At 52.6% G+C, this 18,338-nt stretch overlaps 6 protein-coding genes across 6 annotated transcripts; 4 read left to right on the plus strand and 2 right to left on the minus strand.

Moving 5' to 3' along the window:
• Nucleotides 1-351: 351 nt before the first annotated feature.
• Nucleotides 352-1,821, minus strand: ACO1O0_003856 (uncharacterized protein; the record flags this gene model as incomplete). Its single annotated transcript, XM_083193299.1, has 1 exon — nt 352-1,821. The coding sequence occupies one exon, from the start codon at nt 1,819-1,821 to the stop codon at nt 352-354; it is 1,470 nt and encodes a 489-aa protein (XP_083050247.1).
• Nucleotides 1,822-6,623: 4,802 nt separating this feature from the next.
• Nucleotides 6,624-9,729, plus strand: ACO1O0_003857 (uncharacterized protein; the record flags this gene model as incomplete). The annotated part of the gene is made up of 2 exons (XM_083193300.1): nt 6,624-9,241; nt 9,570-9,729. 2 exons carry the CDS (start codon nt 6,624-6,626, stop codon nt 9,727-9,729), a joined length of 2,778 nt encoding a protein of 925 aa, XP_083050248.1.
• An 87-nt stretch (nt 9,730-9,816) lies between these two features.
• ACO1O0_003858 (uncharacterized protein) lies at nt 9,817-10,269 on the minus strand (the record flags this gene model as incomplete). The annotated part of the gene is made up of 2 exons (XM_083193301.1): nt 9,817-9,965; nt 10,089-10,269. The coding sequence occupies 2 exons, from the start codon at nt 10,267-10,269 to the stop codon at nt 9,817-9,819; spliced, it is 330 nt and encodes a 109-aa protein (XP_083050249.1).
• A 1,340-nt stretch (nt 10,270-11,609) lies between these two features.
• Nucleotides 11,610-13,435, plus strand: ACO1O0_003859 (uncharacterized protein; the record flags this gene model as incomplete). The annotated part of the gene is made up of 5 exons (XM_083193302.1): nt 11,610-12,027; nt 12,274-12,762; nt 12,821-13,008; nt 13,067-13,129; nt 13,187-13,435. The coding sequence occupies 5 exons, from the start codon at nt 11,610-11,612 to the stop codon at nt 13,433-13,435; spliced, it is 1,407 nt and encodes a 468-aa protein (XP_083050250.1).
• Nucleotides 13,436-13,923: 488 nt separating this feature from the next.
• ACO1O0_003860 (Zn(II)2Cys6 transcription factor) lies at nt 13,924-15,770 on the plus strand (the record flags this gene model as incomplete). Its single annotated transcript, XM_083193303.1, has 4 exons — nt 13,924-13,930; nt 14,348-14,737; nt 14,793-15,210; nt 15,275-15,770. The coding sequence occupies 4 exons, from the start codon at nt 13,924-13,926 to the stop codon at nt 15,768-15,770; spliced, it is 1,311 nt and encodes a 436-aa protein (XP_083050251.1).
• An 801-nt stretch (nt 15,771-16,571) lies between these two features.
• Nucleotides 16,572-18,155, plus strand: ACO1O0_003861 (putative secondary metabolism biosynthetic enzyme; the record flags this gene model as incomplete). The annotated part of the gene is made up of 4 exons (XM_083193304.1): nt 16,572-16,908; nt 16,972-17,318; nt 17,377-17,829; nt 17,904-18,155. 4 exons carry the CDS (start codon nt 16,572-16,574, stop codon nt 18,153-18,155), a joined length of 1,389 nt encoding a protein of 462 aa, XP_083050252.1.
• Between the last annotated feature and the right edge of the window lie 183 nt (nt 18,156-18,338).

Genomic DNA, 18,338 nt, shown 5'->3' on the forward strand with positions numbered 1-18,338 from the left:
AGAATCTAAGCGATCGCCCACGATGCCATACCAATGCAGTCTACGTGCTTACTACGGTATGCCGACATGTTATGACAGAGGTGCTGTAGCCCCGGGCTGAAGATGATGCCGGTTGGGTTTGTACCTTAGGGTTTGAGCTGACAACTCATTCAGGCAGGGGAGGCCGAGGAAACCGAATATTACACGTGAGCACTTCACTTCAACGCATCATAAACATACAAGTATTTATGCATTCTAATAGTGGCGAGAATTCCAAGATACTGGTACTGCACCCGCACAAGGTTCAAGCTGCTGAGGGAACCCTCCAACTGCGACGCGAAGCAATATTCTAGGATCAAAACTGCTGGCCCTTTATGGATTCCACACGAGCGGCTCCCAGAGCTCAAACTCGTCATTGGCCGGCGCTTGGTGTTCGGCGTCCTCGTCGAGACCTTCGATCCACGCCTGTCCACCGAAAACTGGCTTGACACCTTCCTCACACCTGAAAACGCTCCGGGTCGCTTCCATAGAAAAGGGCCCGTAGTGACTTGAGTTAAAGTAGGCGTCGTCCCAGAACTCGGCAACTAGGTTTGTGCTTTCGCGAGCGCTTTCATCCTCTCCGGCACTGGCGCTCTCGCTGCTTGGTCTCTCACAGGTCAGATCCCACCGGACGCGAAAGAATAAACCGGGTTTCTGCTGCTGCATGGTCAATGACTGTATCGTATCATAAAGGTGCCCCATTGTGACCCCCGTGTCGAAGTCACCAGCATCGTTCTGTGGAGGCGTGACGGAGTCGACGACACAGCGGTGGCCCCCCGGGGTGATGGTGAAACAATCCAGCCAAGTGAATCCGAGGAAAGGCGGCGGGGGCTGCGAGACGAACATGCGTCTCCAACTCGCACCAGCCCTGGTAAAGCTGCGTTGACGACAGGTTGCGTCGACGTCGAGAACGCTGCCGGTACTTGCTTGGAGGTGATGTAAGGCTTTCGGCGACCAGGGTAGCTTCCAGAAGTATTCGGCACGCCGGAAAGGGTACTTATCTACCTGGTAATCGCTTAGGTTGAAGAATTGGTCGCCAAAGGCCTCCTGAAGAAGAGGGTTGGTATAGGGTCGTTCACCGGGCTTCGCGTGAAGGCTTCCGTCGGCCTGGAAGAAAGACGCTTTTCGGAGCCTAGGCGAGTGATTCAGGGTCTCCAACCAGAAGCTGCAAACTCGTGGAGCAGAGGTGATACGAGACTTCAGGTCGACATGAAGCAGAATGAGCTCAAGGAGTTCAGGAGTCCTTAGCACCGACGCCGTTGCCTGCAACTGCGATTGCGATTGCGATAGTGACTTGATTGATCGAGGTGTCGAAGCCGAGGCTGGCCCCGCCTCGCTCGGGGAGAGACGACATTCCGTAGCATCGCATGTTTGGGTATGATCCAGGGAGCGCGGAGGGTAAGCAGCCGGTATGAGTGTGCGAACCCTCCGGGATAGCAGCTGCTCACCATGTAGGACCACGATGGGACCATCGTCGACGATTGCTCTCTCTAGCAGGAGCGAGTAATCCGCCTCGTTGAGCTCAAACACTTCAATGGCTTGCGCCTCCAGCTTCTCTTCTTCTTCCTTGTTCTTCGAGGCGGTCCTCGGGGACGTGGTTGCCCGCACCGAGTTAGGCGACTGGTCTAGGCAAAGAAGCCCTCGAAGCTGATCGGGTTGGTAGACGGCGCTTTCTGGATCCGACAAGATTGGGAATGTCTCCCCGCGTGACACCTCCATAGGCGCCATGCCAGCCGTTAGGTCGGAGAGACTGTGCGGGGTATAAACGCCATGCTGTCGATGCACATCGTTGGCCATGGCCATAGTGAATTCCTTTAGCGATCTGGGTAAGGTATCAGATCTCGTAGGGGCGAATTAAAGTAAGGTAGGATAAGAAAAAGGGAAAGGGTTCGTCGTGCAGCGGGGGGGCGGGGGATCGGTTGCAAGGCACAAGTCCGATCAGAAGGATCAATGCCTGCATGTGTGCGGATGCTGCAGTGCCACATGACTTCGCGCGCTCCTGCAAGTTGGGGCATAGGATTGTGACACCACGGTCACTCTCAAAAACCCTCCTTGAATCCGAGATGTATCAGCAGCCTATGGTATAACTTTACTTAGCTTTTAGCTTTTATTATATGATTACAAAGTAATTAACCTTGAAATTATTAAGTATTTTGATATATAAACTATAAACCATAGTATCTTACTCAAATAAAAATCAAGGTTTATGGCTAAAGAATTCTACTAAAATAATGATTCATAATTAATATAATAATTTGCATCATGTCAATCTAGCCCTTGTAATATTACTTTCCTCTCTATATTGGTTAATTATAGCAACGGCCTACTAGGAAAAGTCTTCGAGTTCACAGTATAGGCGCCGCGTGCTCTTCTTCTCTCCTTTCTCCTTAGTTTATGGATACTTACGTAAGTCACTCAATGAGCTGTTAAATATATCTTGTCGATACAGTTACACAGAACTTATGTTTTGGTACCCTAAGGTCCTTGTCAGTGGCTGTGTGGGCCCGATTTTGGTATCCGTACTTTGCCCACCTTTGATACCTATGGCTACTTCCTCGTTGGCACGTTATAACCACTACGGTCCACCGGGCTGACGTGTGCTGGTTGGTTTGTAAGTGAGCCAGGGTTCACGAACAGTCTCAGATGTCACGCATCATCGGAACACGGAAGTGTTAAAAGAGGTTAACAAGGATGCGAGATGATGACTACAGGAAGCATATACGACGTAGTACTACATGTGCATTATCCGCCAGTGGCTCAACTACGGAGTACGTACCGATGGGTTAAACCGTAAATATTGTTTTTTTCTTCCTTTTTTTGCCCTGGGTGAGGGGGTGCGATGCCTTGGCAGACGTTTCCGCGTCTGGGTCCTATGAGTATTACCTTCCAAAAAGCGGTTGGTAGCAAGCGGTGTCGAGCCCGCTGTTGTACCAAGGAGTAAGATGCGGATGCGTAATATGATTATGCGGAGGTGAAGATTGTACTTTCCAAGCCGGGGAGAAGCACGGTAACTCCCTCTCTACATGGGCCTTAAATATTTCCGACCAAGATCTACGGATACTCTACCCGCAACCAATGACAGGGTGGGGCAGCACACCCTTAATTAGCTACGGCAGGTGCCACACCTAACACACCCCCCCCTATAAGATTTTCCTACGGGTAATAATTCCTGCAGGCGAGGGCCCAGTCCACCGGCTAGGTGAATCAATCCATGTCGCAGGATGAGAATATTTGTTGAAGGATGACCACCCTTGTCGTAGGATGACTACCCTTGTCGTAGGATGATCATCATCCGTAGGTTGCGACCAAGAGTCTTGTTCTATTTGGTACCTGGCCACTAATAGCCGGACACTGGTCCCTTGTGGTCTCTTATATGTCTAGCTCTTAGTGGCCAGGTACCAAATAGAACAAGACTCTTGGTCGCAACCTACGTACGCTATCTTCTTGCAGCTCCTACCAATATTCATGCTCGACCGGTGCCGCTCACAGCAAGTCATGGTACGACCAGGGGAGCTACTCCTCGTCTGACTAAGACCGATCGTACGTGAAAGATCCTTGCCATTCGTTATGGCACTGCCACGAAGCGGGGATACGACACTCCTTACCCTGTATAAGTAATCAGATGGAGACTTCGCACGTCGCAGAGGGCGTTTCCCCCCGCCTATAAGCTTCTGGGGTGCCCACCACGATGTCCAGCCTGTTGCTCAACCAACAGGTCGACCAATAATTGATTAGACCTAGTGTATGACCTGACGCCATGTCGCTCAAGAGGCCTTGCCCCAACTCAGACCACGAGTCGCCGCTTGATCATCAAGGAGGAAAGAAGACAGAGCAGGGTCGTTTTCCTCAACGAGCATATCGTACGTGCAGAGAACTTGTCTTCCACCTCTCGTTCAAGCCCTTTATCCCCCTGTTTTTGTATTGACAATGTCACCCTTAGGCGAACGCCTCAAGGCCAAACTCAAAGGTCTTGAAGATGAAGTGCCGGCACCACAGGAGCTCTTCATTGATGCTGCGCCAACACCGAGTTCAGAGATCGTCAACCCTCCTCTTGACTCCAATGCGGCTTCAACTACATATCCAGAAGTTGCAACACCAGCAGCTCATCAAGATCTCATGACTGGCGCTGTTTTTGACCTTGGTGCGTCTGCAGGTGCAGATTTCTGCTTTAGGAGGAGCTGTCTGCTGACACGCATGGCCGTAATTGTTTGCAAGTATAGATGCAGTATATCCCTCAGAAGGATGCCTTGGCAGCCACGACATGAACTTTCAGACCGCCTCAGACTTTCACACTCCATTGTCTCCGCACGGCACCTCTCTCTCGTTGGACCCGCGACATGTTCCACGGAGACTACAGGACGACTGTTCCGTTATAAACATCCCATCGTATTTCGAGCGTGGAAAACCTGGTCCCCTCGATTATGTCCGTCCTGAGATGCCCAGCCATGCCGCTACAAACCCGCATGGCGAGAGAAGCATGGCCCGTGCTGCTCCTGTCCAGGACCGAATACGCTATATCGTGGACTCAGTCATCGAGGCCGGCTTCACGACTTTTGATGAAGCTATAGAGGCCTACTATACGGAAACATTTGATGACGCTTCGCCACTAGATCGGGACCAGAGACTCAGCCGCAATCGGCGGTTACCCCGGCTGTTGGGTGCTTTGCGCGATGCTTCTAAGGACTGGAGTCATTGGGAGCGGCGAGGCTTCCAAGAACAAATCACTCAAGGCGCCGAGGATATTCTCGTCGAGGAGCTTGAGCTCTTCAGGAAGGAATACACAGACACTGCGTTTCTCCGAGAAATGACCACCTCGGAGCTGGGAGGAGGCCAGACCGCTGGAACAGGTCGAGGGTCGAATAATAGGCGAACGTTCCAAGACAGTGTGTGTGCTTTCCCCAATCCTCCCCCCTCACGGTTCCCATCTATTTTCCTCCTTGAGCCTTTTTTCCTGTCAGAGAGCCATCGCACAAAGGGCAACCTGGGAACGGCCTGATACTGAACAATCTCGCAGCTCCCAAACCTATGGGCTTTTGCTACGACGCTTGTAGCGAGGACAAATGCATCGAGGCATGATTCGGATAGCGAAGCCGTCCTGCGTATCATGGAGACTTTGTGTGCTTCGCGAAGTAATGGATCCTGAACCACAGGTCAATTGTGTAAAACCAGGAGACACATCCGACACAGGGGGACTCTATAGCTAACGCAGCTCGCAATTTGAGGACTGAAGAACCTACGGCTACATTGCTTGATTCCAAAGCGGCCAAAGGATCAATCATGGGTCTAAAGTCTCCACAGCAGGAAGCTAGACCTCACAGAAGAGCATGCTGCGTAAATTTCTTAAGAACGGGGTGCTTACTCTCTCAGCGTTACTCTCGGTATTTTCTTTGGCTATAGGAAGGCTTCAGGCTTACTAGAATATAGCCAGAATATCCCTAGTTTCCCTCTTCTCGTTATATTTATAACAGGGAAAATAGATTTAGTATAAGTATACATAAATCTGATTAATACACTTAGATACGATATTATTAATATAATGTTAGATGATTATAAGAGTATTAGCTAATCTAAAAAATATAATTAAATATTAGACTAACGATAACGTATAATAAAGTTAAGTAGCTAGGCGAGATAATAGTAGCCAGAAGTGCGTTATATTATAAGATGAAAGCTTACCGAGTAAGCTATATAAAGACTACACGCTTGCCTCGTGGATAAGGCGTATAGATCATATGACTAGGTCTAGGGTATTAGTGGGCCGGATTCCTTAAGTCCCGGAGCCCTTATCCGCTACATAGACGTAGAAAAAGTAACATCTTATCTACCAGCCTATAAGGTTAAGAGATTATATATAATAGGGTATAATGATATTACGTAGAAAGGACCTTATGAATAATCCTATATATCGGGGCCTTAGGCTCTTTGGAGATTGATCTAATTATAGTATACCCTTTAGCTACGATATTATAGTTATATTGATATTATTCTTTATTATTATACCTATTTAATCTCTTTATAAACCTTATCTTAATAATTAGGAAATTAATAACTAAAGAGCTGACTCTTTTATTATTTATATAAATAGAGCTTTTATAATATATAGGAAATCAATAAAATTAAGCTAACTAAAGGCATCTATAATCTCTTTATTTTAGCCCTTTTTAATTTATAATATCCCTTAATAATAGATAGCTTAATATTAGCGCCGCTAATCAGCTACTATATATAGATATTATAAATAAGAGAGAGCTATTAGCTTTAGAAATATAATTAATGCTTAGCTATAATATAATTCCTTAGCTTATATATAATATATAACAGTTTTATATGATATAGATAGATATAAGGGCCTTTAGATTAATAATACTTAAAGTGGGATATTATCTAGAGTGATTTTCTAATTTACTAAGAATGGCTATCCATGCCCTTCTCATCTAGCGGCGTTTTCACTAATACCAGACACGTGCACACAGTCAGAGCACGAGCACTTATATTTGATACCAGGTGCCGCCATTGCGGGATGTTCGTATGTAGGATTTCCCATTTACAACTCACTTCTCTCTCTATATCTCAACTCGACTTTACCGAACTGCTGTGGCCTGGCAATGGAGTTGCAAGATGGCCTCTCCACGACTACGCTGGTCGGGACCGATGTTATGGACCACACCATATCGCCCGCCACGGCTGCCATGAATATGGCGGCCAACTTTTACCGCGATGTCCAAGCGTGCGCGAGCAAGCACGAGCGGCAGCAGTTGCACAGACAGTACCGCGACAAGATCCTCGCAATCGACCAACTGGGTGCCAATATAGCGGCGGCTTTCCTGCCCTTCCTCGGCCCCCCAGACAACCGTGAAGGCGACGCTGATGCTGAGCAATGGTCCGACTATGACCGCCTCGCCCAGCGCGGCAAGAACATGCGGGACAGGCAGAGCCAGCATATCAGACACCAGTCGGGCGTGATCGCCGCTTGGGGAGGCGAGAGATTCCACTACTACGGCTGGGAGGCTCTGCCGCTGCCTCTCCTGCGACAACTACATGAGCTTGCTGTGCTGATCCCGAGCTGGACCGACGTCGTCGACCTGCTGAATTCCAAGATGCTTGCCCGGCATGAGCTTCGTATGTTGCGCGGCAATAACAAGGCGCTCTTGATCGGGGAGCACTCGGCGGCTTCCAAGGTGCAGAATCGGCATTCCCCCGTTGAGCGCTCCGACATCATCTCGGCTCTGGAAGCTGCTCGTCATAGGGCAACCCCTCTGGACCTTCGGCAGCAGATGGATCTTGCGGCGGAGAAGGTGAAGGGCGCTAGCCTCGGGGCATTTGGGCTGAAGCGAGACATTTACAGCATGATTGTGCCATCAGTCAATGGTGATGGCTCGAATGAAACGGCCTCCTCCTCCTTCTCCATCTCCTCCACTTCACACCCCCCTGTCGGCAGTGCACCGTTAAAGGTACCTAAACGAATCAGGTCAGTGCCGAGCTCGGTGCAAGCCTCGAAACGTTTGGCTGCTTCTTCAGAACGCCGCTTGACGAGAGCCGCCGTAATCGACAGCGATAGGGAGGTCTCTGGTCAAGGAGGCTTGGAATCGCGATTCCAAGCTGGGTCCCCGTCATCCCCCACCGAGGCTGATGCTCCTGAGCATGCGGACTCGGATTCATCTTCGGGCGATGCTGCTGAAGCGACGGAAACGCTAAATGAAGCTGCTGGCAATCAAGGCGCGGACGAGCTAGACTGCAGGCCGGAAAGGGTACAACAACCGAATTTAAGCATTGATGGAAGACATGGAAGCGGCAACGGAGATGACGAACGGACTACTAGTGACGTTGGGAGTGATATGGAAGATGATGAGGCCAACGACAACACAACAGCACAAGGTGAAGAGATGGACATAGAGCCTGAAAATGAGTCAGATCTTGCGGACATGAGACAAGAGCGTCCTAATGCTTTGCAAGACATGGCCTCGTCGTCAGAGGGGTCATATGATGTGGAAGTGGAGGCGCTTGATGCCCTATTCCACATGAGCCGAGAGAACAACTCTGGTCGGATGGAGACACAAGAACACCTGGACGTTGCAAGCCCCGATACCTCAGCATCTCAAGCTACAGGGTCCCACCAAGGCACCTCAGATCGCAGCAGTGGTGAGATGACGGATGCTCCTGTCGTCCAAAGCCATCCCAGTGTTTTCGACCAGTCCGAGTCATTGAGGGCCGTTCCAACGCTGCTGCAGATATTGCGAGCGCGGTACGACCCTGAAGTCAGCCGATTCATTGCCAAACTACGAGAGCCTCACACCTCAGAGGATGCGGCACCACACCGTCTCTTGCAGCTCGAATGGTTGGAGGCACAACGCTGGGCCAGCATCTACGTCGAGCCAGAGCATGCCTTAGGCCGGAGCTGTGTGGCCTCCCAGCAGGAGGCGGATGTTTGGTACCTTGACTGGAACACCTTCCGCTCCTATGGCGAGAGTGACTTTGCCTTTGATCGTCCTGTTGTCATCAAACAAAGGTTCCAGGATAGAGGCATGTATAATATCGCAGAGTACATCGACATGCTATGGCAGCGCTTCCCTGAGCAGGAGGTACTCATACAGAACAGCATGATGGGTACGCGCAATTCGATGAGCGTCAAAGACTATTGCGTCACCGTTGCTGAGGTTGACCTCAGCTCGCCGGAGTCGGCTGCCCCCGTCAGCAATATCATCAACCTCGGTCGTATAGCCCAAGCCGACGAACCATTGCTGACCAGGCTGCCCCGATTTGGGCTTCTCTCCATGTTGGCTGATCGCGTGGAGGGCGTCATGGGCCGGAGAAGTCAGCTCAAGCTCAGTGAGGTTAAGGGCAGCCTTGGCTTTGACATGTTGGGCTTCTCAGGGGCCTTCTCTGGCTCCCGCATGGATCCTCTGGTTGGCAGCTGGGTACGTTGTCTTGCTGGCTTCAGCATCTGGGCCATCGCCACCGACTTGGACGCTGGGGACTGGCAAAGATTCTCGAGAGATGGCCGTGATTGGTCTCCCAGGGGTAAGAGTCGCCTCATTGTCCTGGAGCAGGATGATGTTCTGTTGATGCCACCGGGTTTGCTCGCTGTCCATGCAAACTTTGTGCCACGGCGCTGTCTCGCAGAAGGCGGTATGCTCTGGGATGAGTGCAGAATTCCCGAGATCATAGAGGGACTGCTCTATATTGTCAAGAATCAGCAATGTGTCGACATGCCTCCTGGCATCGAGTTGGGACCTCTTATCGATTCATTGGAGGCATGGTTAGATGGTGATGACTATATCTATCCATCTTCCCACGGCGGCAGCACTAATGAATATAATCAAGCAGTAAGAGCTAGCATCCAGTCACTTAGAGAGATATTATAAGGGTATTCAAATTTGATACTATCTTTTTTTTTTACGGGTATACGTAGCCTACCGAAGAAGTGTACCAGTGAGTATATATTATCAAGGAGAGCCTAGGGTTATGATATATATAAGAAGTATATCAAACTAATATGAACTTCTTATATTTTGTGAACAGAATTTAACGATAATGAATAATTGAGATAATAGGTACATGTATTTCTTCAAGCGCACTAGCCAATCAGCCACCAACAGCCTGTATCAATATCTCAACTTGAAGGCTGGACGGAACAACAAGAGTACTTACAGCTTCCTAGCAAGCAACCCCAAAATGCAGGCCGAGTACATTAAGTTGGTCTTCGCGCTATAAAGGCGATTCCGGCTATCCCACTCCTCCTTGGGCTCGCTAGGCTTAAAGCTGCACCAGTACTGGTGGCGGCATACCTCGGCCCTCAGCTCATACCCCTGGGCATCCCAGCTCCATCTTATCGTGGGCATAGTATGCAGCAGAGTCAAAGCTCCAGGCATCGCTGGTGGCCGAGACGGTCCCAACGTTGCCGTCCCACATGTCGCCGTGGATGAGCACGGGTTTGACGCTTCGCCCGACTGCCTAGAGTCGTGCCCCGTCAAATGCCTAGATGGGAAACCCGAACATATCTGTCGGGGACCGGCTATTCCTATGCATGGCCACTACTCGCATGCCAAGTTTGATCGGGTCCGGCATCAGACCTGGCGTAAAGTCTTTGAACTCAACCAGCAGGAAGCGACTGGCCAGGGAGACACTTTTCAGTTTGCCCCAGGCGATCGGTCGGGGAACCAGGTCCGGGCGGGCCTTGCAGAGCCCCGTCATGCTCACAAACTCCCCCTCGACCTGCTTGCGGCCGAGGTCGCCGGGCATATACTGTCGCATTGCGCCATTCGTGTCAGTCTGAAATTGGCAGAGGGAATGCTGAGAAAGTATGCGGCGTGATTCCCGTCCTTGCCAACCGCGTTGATCTTAGCTATGGAGGACCAAGAAGACTGGCCAAACGGGTAGACTCTCGAGATCGTGATGTCCTCTGGCAAAGCTAACCGACGGTGCTCGCAGCAATTAGAATAAAGAGCTTTCTTATTAGAAGATTCTAATTTGAGGGACCCTTCGTACCGTCGCAGATAGCCACATCGATGGGGACGTTGCCAGCCAGTGCCGCTGGAAACTGCCATAATCATGGCCCCCTATGGTCTAACTATTCAGTGGTGGGCATAAACTCGATGGACATGGCCGGGACACGGCTGGGACGCAGTTTGCGGTCTACTTTGTGCAGACCAGAAGATGACATCGGGGAAAGGTAAAGACACAGCGCCAAGCCGTCAGGCGCCTACATGGCGCTGCCCCCGCACTTGTTTGTTGGTGTTTGGTGAGCGCAAGCATGAAGCGCTGCTGAGGTGCCGATTGTCTGCTCCGCCAAATGCCGCCCAAGTTTGCCAAAAGAAACGTCGCTATAAATATACAAACGGTAAAGATTTACCTGCGTACGTATCGTCCTGCATTATCGCTACTAACACTATAAGTTATGAGTTGATGTAGATTGGCGGGTTTGATTACTAGAAGCGGGGGGCCTTTGTTAACATTGTACAGAGTAGGAGTAGTACGGAGTATCCGTACATAGTACTAATATACCACTATTTAATGCATCGTGATTTTGTGCCGCTCGTCAGGCTACTACAAGGGCCACGATATACCATTGTCCCAATTAACCGTCATATAGATAGAGGAACATGAAAGCTACTCCCCGATTTCAAGCTGGATTAATGCTTACTGACGGCAAGCCTCTCAGAGCTCGAGACCAAATATTGAACTGCTACGGATACTCTCGGCCCCATCCGAGCTTGGACACCATGACATTTGATGACCCCGGTGCACATCAAGCTCATGAGTCATGCCGGGCGAATTGCAGATTTGGGCACCTGTTATTCCTCGTTGGAGCCTATCAGGCGGCCTGTACCCTAGTAACGGGTTACATTGCCACCAGGGATGCCGGGCTTTTATGAAGGTTAATTTTACCCTTTATGCCTGACAGCTGCCTTGTTGGGTAACGAGGGATCTTTATGCGCTTGGCGGTCTTCTGGGGTGTCTGCGAGCTTTCGCGCCCTTGACCGACCCGTATCTCGTATAAACCAACGTTTTCCAGTTCGCGTGTCCGATGACGAGTTTTTTGCCAGACGAACACAACCAGACTTTTCCGTCACCCAAGTAGAGATATTGCAAAAATGGCACCAGAGACATCGGAAGAGGACAGCGCCAGCGCTCCGGACGCTGAGGCCGCCCCGACCCCAGAGCCTGCCTACTCAGCATTCGGTCCCTGGCAAAAGAGGTGGATCGTCTTCCTCGCCGCATTCGCGAGTCTATTCTCTCCCATGAGCAGCTTCATCTTCTACCCGGCCATCAAGTCCATTGCCACAAGCCTGGGCGTCACGGTCGGGCTGATCAACTTGGCCGTCACCACCTACATGGTTGTCTCGGGTGTTGTACCCGCTCTGCTGGGCAACGCGGCCGACAAGTTTGGCAGACGGCCCATTTATCTCCTCGCCCTGCTCATCTACTTTGCCGCCAATCTCGGTCTTTCCCTACAAAATACCTACGCGGGATTGCTCGTACTTCGCATGCTCCAGAGCGCCGGCAGTTCTGGTATGATTTCCCTATCAGATCATCATGTTCCCCCGAGGGCTTTTTCAAGAACCAGCTAAAGGTAAACAACTTCCACCACCCCAGGTACAATATCTCTGGGATATGGCGTCCTTTCTGATCTGACTACACGGGCTGAAAGGGGGTCCTACGTTGGCCTTCTTCTCGTGGGGTGAGAAGCCCCGTCGCTCAACATGTACTCGGACTTCTCAACTAATCAGCCGACCTGTGTGGATAGGCCAAATGTAGCCCCGTCTCTCGGCCCCGTCTTGGGCGGCGTAGTTGCTGCGAAGCTGGGGTGGAAGTGGATCTTCTGGCTGCTCTGCATCCTGGGAGGCGTATGTCTGGTCCTGGTCCTGCTAGCCCTGCCTGAGACCTCGCGCGTCATTGTGGGCAATGGGAGCATCCCCGCCACGGGCATCTACCGAACTCTCACCTCCATCCTTACCGAATGGCGAAATGGACATGGGAAGACCGAAAAGGCCAATGAGGCCCCTATCCTCGAACGAACCACATCCAGATCCCTCCTCCCCAGCCCGATTGATTGCCTCAAACTATTTCTTCTAGGGGACGTAGCCATGGTTCTTGTCTGCAACGCCATCTACTATACCATCTACTGCTGCATCCAGGCCTCTCTCTCGACGTTATTCATTGAAGTTTACGGTTACAAAAGCTTAGAGGCGGGCCTCATATACCTTCCCTTTGGTGTTGCCTGCCTGATCGGCAATTTTATCTGGGGTTAGTATGCAGCTTTTCTCATCTCGGGCCTAGATAACAGTCACTGACTCCGCTCCAGGCCGGGTTCTCGATTCCGAGTTTGCTCGCGTTTCCAAGGATTACGGGGTATCCGCCGACCCAGTACGAGAGCATGGCGCCATTGTTGAGTTTCCCGTTGAGAAGGCCAGACTTCGCAGTGCGCTGTTCCTCGTCGTAGCCAGCGCCTTGGCAACCATCGGATACGGATGGACAGTGCATTACCATCTGGTGAGCTATATGAACTGCAAAAACCGAGAGATCCCATGGAGCACTGACATTTCCGTAGCATGTAGCCGCCCCACTCGCCATGCAGGCTATCATCGGCTTTACAGGCACAGGCCTCTTTGTGGTGAGCGGTCCCAGCGAATTACATGCCTATCTGCATACGAGTGCTAAATACTTCCAGGCATTTGGAACGCTTCTCACAGACCTGAACGCAGAAAGGGCCTCCACGGCGGCTGCATCTGCCAACCTCGTGCGCTGCGCCCTTGCAGCCGCTGCGCTGGCCGTCCTCGAGTATATCATCGACGGCGTTGGGGTTGGTTGGTGCTTCACCATCTTTGGACTCTTGGGCGGTCTCTGCGTCCCGCTCATGGTGTGGGGGATACGATGCGGTGGGCGTCTGCGGCAGAAAAGACAGGCGGCAATGGCATGATGCCCTGATTGCATGTACATGGCCGGAGGACCTCCGGGGCGGGTGGGTCCTCAATGGGTCGGCATCGGCTCCGGCGGTGCTCCGGAGGTTCCCATGGGGCGGGACACCGCTCGAAATCCCAAAATATAGCTGCAGTCCGATGCTCCGCGACGGGGAACTGGCTCTTGAATAGACATCCTGGCTGGGGATTTGAACACCTACTGCGGGCTAGGAACAAAGTAAGGCAACGATTGCACAACGACCTAGCAATTCCAAATTCAATGTGTCTGTCTGTGTAAGCCAGCCTCATGAAGCCCAATTCAAACGCCCACTATATCATGTGATGCGGCGAGTACGATATCACATGCCGTACGGATAGACCACTTCGATACCATCCCACCTTATCTTCGGACCATTCATGAAAGTATCGAGGCAATCCATGCATGGCCCATGGGTCTCGGTCTTGGTTTACGTAGCCGTCCCGATACAGCAATTGGCGCTAGCCTGACATGGATGGTTGATGGAGACGCATCGGTTCCCAAAATGGCATCCTGATTCTCTTGATCCCCTCAGATGCTACGTCTTCCCTTATCGCCCCAACCAGTCCGGTCTCGGAATTCTCATTGTGCGCTGGCAACGACTTCTCACCGAACATATCATCGTCTCTCGGTTCCCTTGTTCTCCTCGTTTTCCCACCCTAGTCGGAGCCTCTGCCTTTGTCCCCCTCTCTCGATGCATCTTTCCCTAGTTCGGGCCCTAGATGGACCCGGCGCCGCCCAACGATCGACTACCGCGGGGCCGAAAGAGGCCCAAGGTAAAGGGTAATAGGCATCCTCCCCCCCCTCCCCCCCTGGGTTCTCCCTTCCCCCACATGCATGCATGCAATGCCCCTTGTAGGCCTTTCCGGCGCTGACCCGTCCACTCTCTCACCAGGCTGCTATGAGTGCTCGCGTCGGCGGATCGACTGCGACCGCCGTGGGCCCGTCTGTCTGAAATGCGAGCAGCGGGGCCTCGAGTGCAGCGGCCTGGGGGTCAGGTATCGCTTCAATGACGGCGTGGCCTCGAGGGGGAAGCTGGCTGGGAAGAAGGTCCCCGAGGGCGCGCTGTCGTATGTCCGGGATCGTGTCTCGAGGGGCTCGCTGCCGAGAGATGCTCCGCGTCCATGTCCGTTGGGAAATGGCGAGAAGAATGCGGACTCGGTTGCAGGAGAAGAAGAAGAAGAAGAAGAAGAAGACGCGGGGGCAATAGGACTGTCTTCGTGCCTTCAGCTTGCAGCGGGGCCTGATCATCTCGACGGTGCCACCCGCTATCTGCTTCATTACTGTGAGTGAATACCCTGAGCCCGTGATGCTGGACGTCAAGTTGACAACCCACACAGTCTCCTTTCAGATAGCCCCACGGATGGCTGTCATCACCCACGGCTTCAATGGCTTCCGGGACCTGATTCTCCCCCTGGCAGAAGTCGACCCGCTGGTGCGCCAGGCAGTGCTGAGCGTCTCAACCCAGCATATCGCTTCTTGCTTCGGCCAATGCCAGTTCCCCCTGCTGGACACGTACAGTAATCTGTTGCAGAGTCTGCTGGCTCAGTCGCGGCGTACGCAGGTCTCTCGGGATCACTCCAGCAGGATTGCCCTACTGTTGCTGCATATCCGGGAGATGGTCTCGGGGACCGAGGACTTTGAGCTCATATACGGGTGCTTGCGGAGCCTAGTCCAGGTTACCAGCTCTGAATCGAGCTTTGGGTCTCGAAATTCGGAGCTGGACGACTTTATCACTGTTCAGATCTTCAGGCAAGTGTAACTCCCCGGGAGAAGATTCCACGAGGATAAGTCGCACACGGACTGACACGCAGCTTTCCAGGATTCAAATGTTCGCCGAGGCACTCTCAGACGAGACGTTTGGTGCCCAGTACCTCCTCACCAACCAGGAAGGCTGCCTCGGATTCCTGCGATTCTGCTCGCGTCTCCATCCCGAGCACCGCGACCTCCTCAGCTGCCTCCACGAGCTCATCTCGGTGGCCTGCCGCATCTACGTCCGGAGGGCGACCGAGAACCCGCCCCCCCACGAGACGGAGCCGCTCGTCGAGAGATGCCGCCTCCTGACGGCGAGGATGGACGGGTACTCCGAGATCATGGGGCATTACCTGCTGGGTTGGTCGTACTTTATCCTCGCCGCCGAGAGCTCCACAGTCCGCCACCGTGAATTTTGGATTGGCAGGCTGGAGATACTGCACGAGCACACGGGGAGTCGGAATATACTGAGGGCGATTGAGCAGGCGCAGAGGATTTGGGCGGTGCAGTCCGAGGTCCGGTGGACGACGTTACTGGGAGGGCCGACACAGGCGCTCATCATGTAATTTTAGTGTCTAATTTTTGGGCATTCTATTTAGACTCTATATTGGTATCTTTACTCCGTGCGAGATCTTTACTCGTGCGTCTCACGATACGTAGAGTAGAGGGTGATGCTATCACGGCGCTGATGTGGTGATGCCAGGGAGATGGATGGACATCGGAGCTCCGCACCCCATGGCCTGGAAGATATCGCTGTGCTACCGTTACCTAACATGATACCGTTACCTCACACGCCACCGTGAAGCACTAGTTTATTACAACCAATTGGCATTTTGTAGAGTAATGATTATATACCTGTACATGCGTCCTGGTCCCCTCATGCGTTCATCCGCCAACCCCGGTCTCTGGGGAACTTCCATATTCGGACAATCTACCACACACATGTGTCTCAGCCATCCTGGTCTGTAATAGTGATTCTGCATTGATGGCATCATAGAATCTACGGATACCCTGGGCAGCATCTGGCTGGCACTGACATGCTTTGAGTCATTGCGGGGAGAGTGTGGCGGCGGCGAGACCTCTTATCTTGCCCAATTGCCCGACTGCGGTGTCTCCCTTGGGCTTCCACAATCAGCACGACCACAATCACTGATAGGGAGAGAACATGAATGAGAGAAGACGATGCGTTGGAGTTCAGGTGTGTCTGGTACTGCACATGGGGAAATTGTCTATAAATTGATCCAACAGCACCTCCCAAGGTGGTCTTCTGGTCTTCAGTTTCCGGAATCTCAACCCAATCTCAACTTACTACTTTGATCAACTTACCCCAGATAACACACACGATGGCGCCTTCAGCAACCACCGACATGCCTGCCGACGTCCCCGAGGGCAAGGGCAGTGGCTTCATCCACGGTTCTGTCATGTACCGGGCCCTCGGCCAAAAACCCCCCTCCATCGTCGACAGCAAGGGCCACTTCCTCTACGCGAGCGACGGGCGGGAGATCATGGACGCCACGGGCGGCGTCGCCGTCGCATCCATCGGCCACAACCATCCCAAGGTCAAGGCCGACATGATCAAGCAGCTCGACACCGTCAGCTACTGCTATGTCGAGTTCTTCACCACGCCTCCGGCTGAGAAGCTGTCGAGGATGCTGACGGAATCGACGGGGGGGCAGATGAATATGGTGTTCCTGGTGAGCTCAGGTAAGGGCGGTGGCTACCGGGAGCTTCGAAACACGGTGTTTCATTGCTGATGCTCTTCTTTAGGCTCGGAGGCCGTGGAAGCAGCCTTGAAGATGGCGAGGCAGTACTTTGTCGAGCTACCGGAGCCCCAGCCCCAGCGGGTGAGGTTCATTTCCCGGAAGCAGTCTTACCATGGAAATACCCTGGGCGCACTGGCGGTGGGGGCTCATGTGGGCCGCAAGGCCATCTACACGGACATGCTCAGCAACAACATCTCTCATGTTTCCCCGTGCTACCCCTACCGAGACATGCTGGAGGGGGAGACAGAGGAGGAGTACGTTGAACGCCTCGCCAAGGAGCTCGATGATGAGTTCCAGAGAGTAGGCCCCGACACTGTATGCGCATTCATTGCCGAGACGGTTTCGGGGGTGGTAAGTTTCCCAACCGCATCAGTCAGCACTGGGACAGCGTGACTAACCAAGGATGAAGACACTCGGCTGTGTGCCCGCCGTGGCTGGATATTTCCAGGCCATGAAAGCCGTCTGCGAGAAACACGGCGCACTGTTTATCCTCGACGAGGTCATGACTGGTGCCGGACGAACGGGGACCTTCCATGCCTGGGAGCAGGAAGGCGTCGTGCCGGACCTGCAGACCGTTGCCAAGGGACTAGGTGGCGGATACTCGCCCATCGGAGCGCTCCTGGTAAACAGACGCGTCGGGGACGTCTTGAACGGGGGATCCAACAAGTTCTCCCCCGGCCAGACGTACCATAGCCATGCACTGGCATGCGCCGCTGCCCTGTCGGTGCAAGAGGTGATCAAGGAGCAGAGTCTCGTGGCCAACGTCCAGAAGCTTGGGCCTTACCTCGGGGAGCTGCTCAGGAGCGCATTGGCGGACCATCCCAACGTGGGAGACATCCGCGGCCGGGGATTCTTCTGGGCGGTATGTCGTTCCTTGGGTCTTGAACCTTGGATCTTACGAGGGTGAATGAATGACGGGGCTAACTGCTGTTTTAGGTTGAGTTTGTCCAGGATAAACGCTCCAAGCAGCCATTTCCGGCGGCCAAAAAGCTCGCGTGGAATCTTCACGCCACAGGAGTAACGGCCGATTACTGCATCTCACTCATTCCTGGGGCTGGGACGGTCGATGGGAAGGATGGGGATCACATTGTTCTTGCTCCGGCGTATAATATGACTGCGGAGGACCTGGAGACGATGGTGGAGCGCACAAAGCGAGTGGTTGTCGATACCCTCGATAGACTCGGATAGGTGGAATGAATCATAATGTTGGCATGCCTGAAGAACATTGATGAATGGGAATTGGAATATTGATGTCTGTGGTGATGGAGTTAAGTGCAAAATGTGGGGAGGGTCAAGATCGTCATCACTGGCACTTAGGTAGGTGGTACGTACCCAAGACGCTGACGTCCCTTCCTTCCCAGCCAAGCACGA

Source organism: Amphichorda felina (genome assembly GCF_050947745.1).
Source record: "Amphichorda felina strain 45539 chromosome Unknown scaffold_4, whole genome shotgun sequence".
NCBI lineage: Eukaryota > Fungi > Ascomycota > Sordariomycetes > Hypocreales > Bionectriaceae > Amphichorda > Amphichorda felina.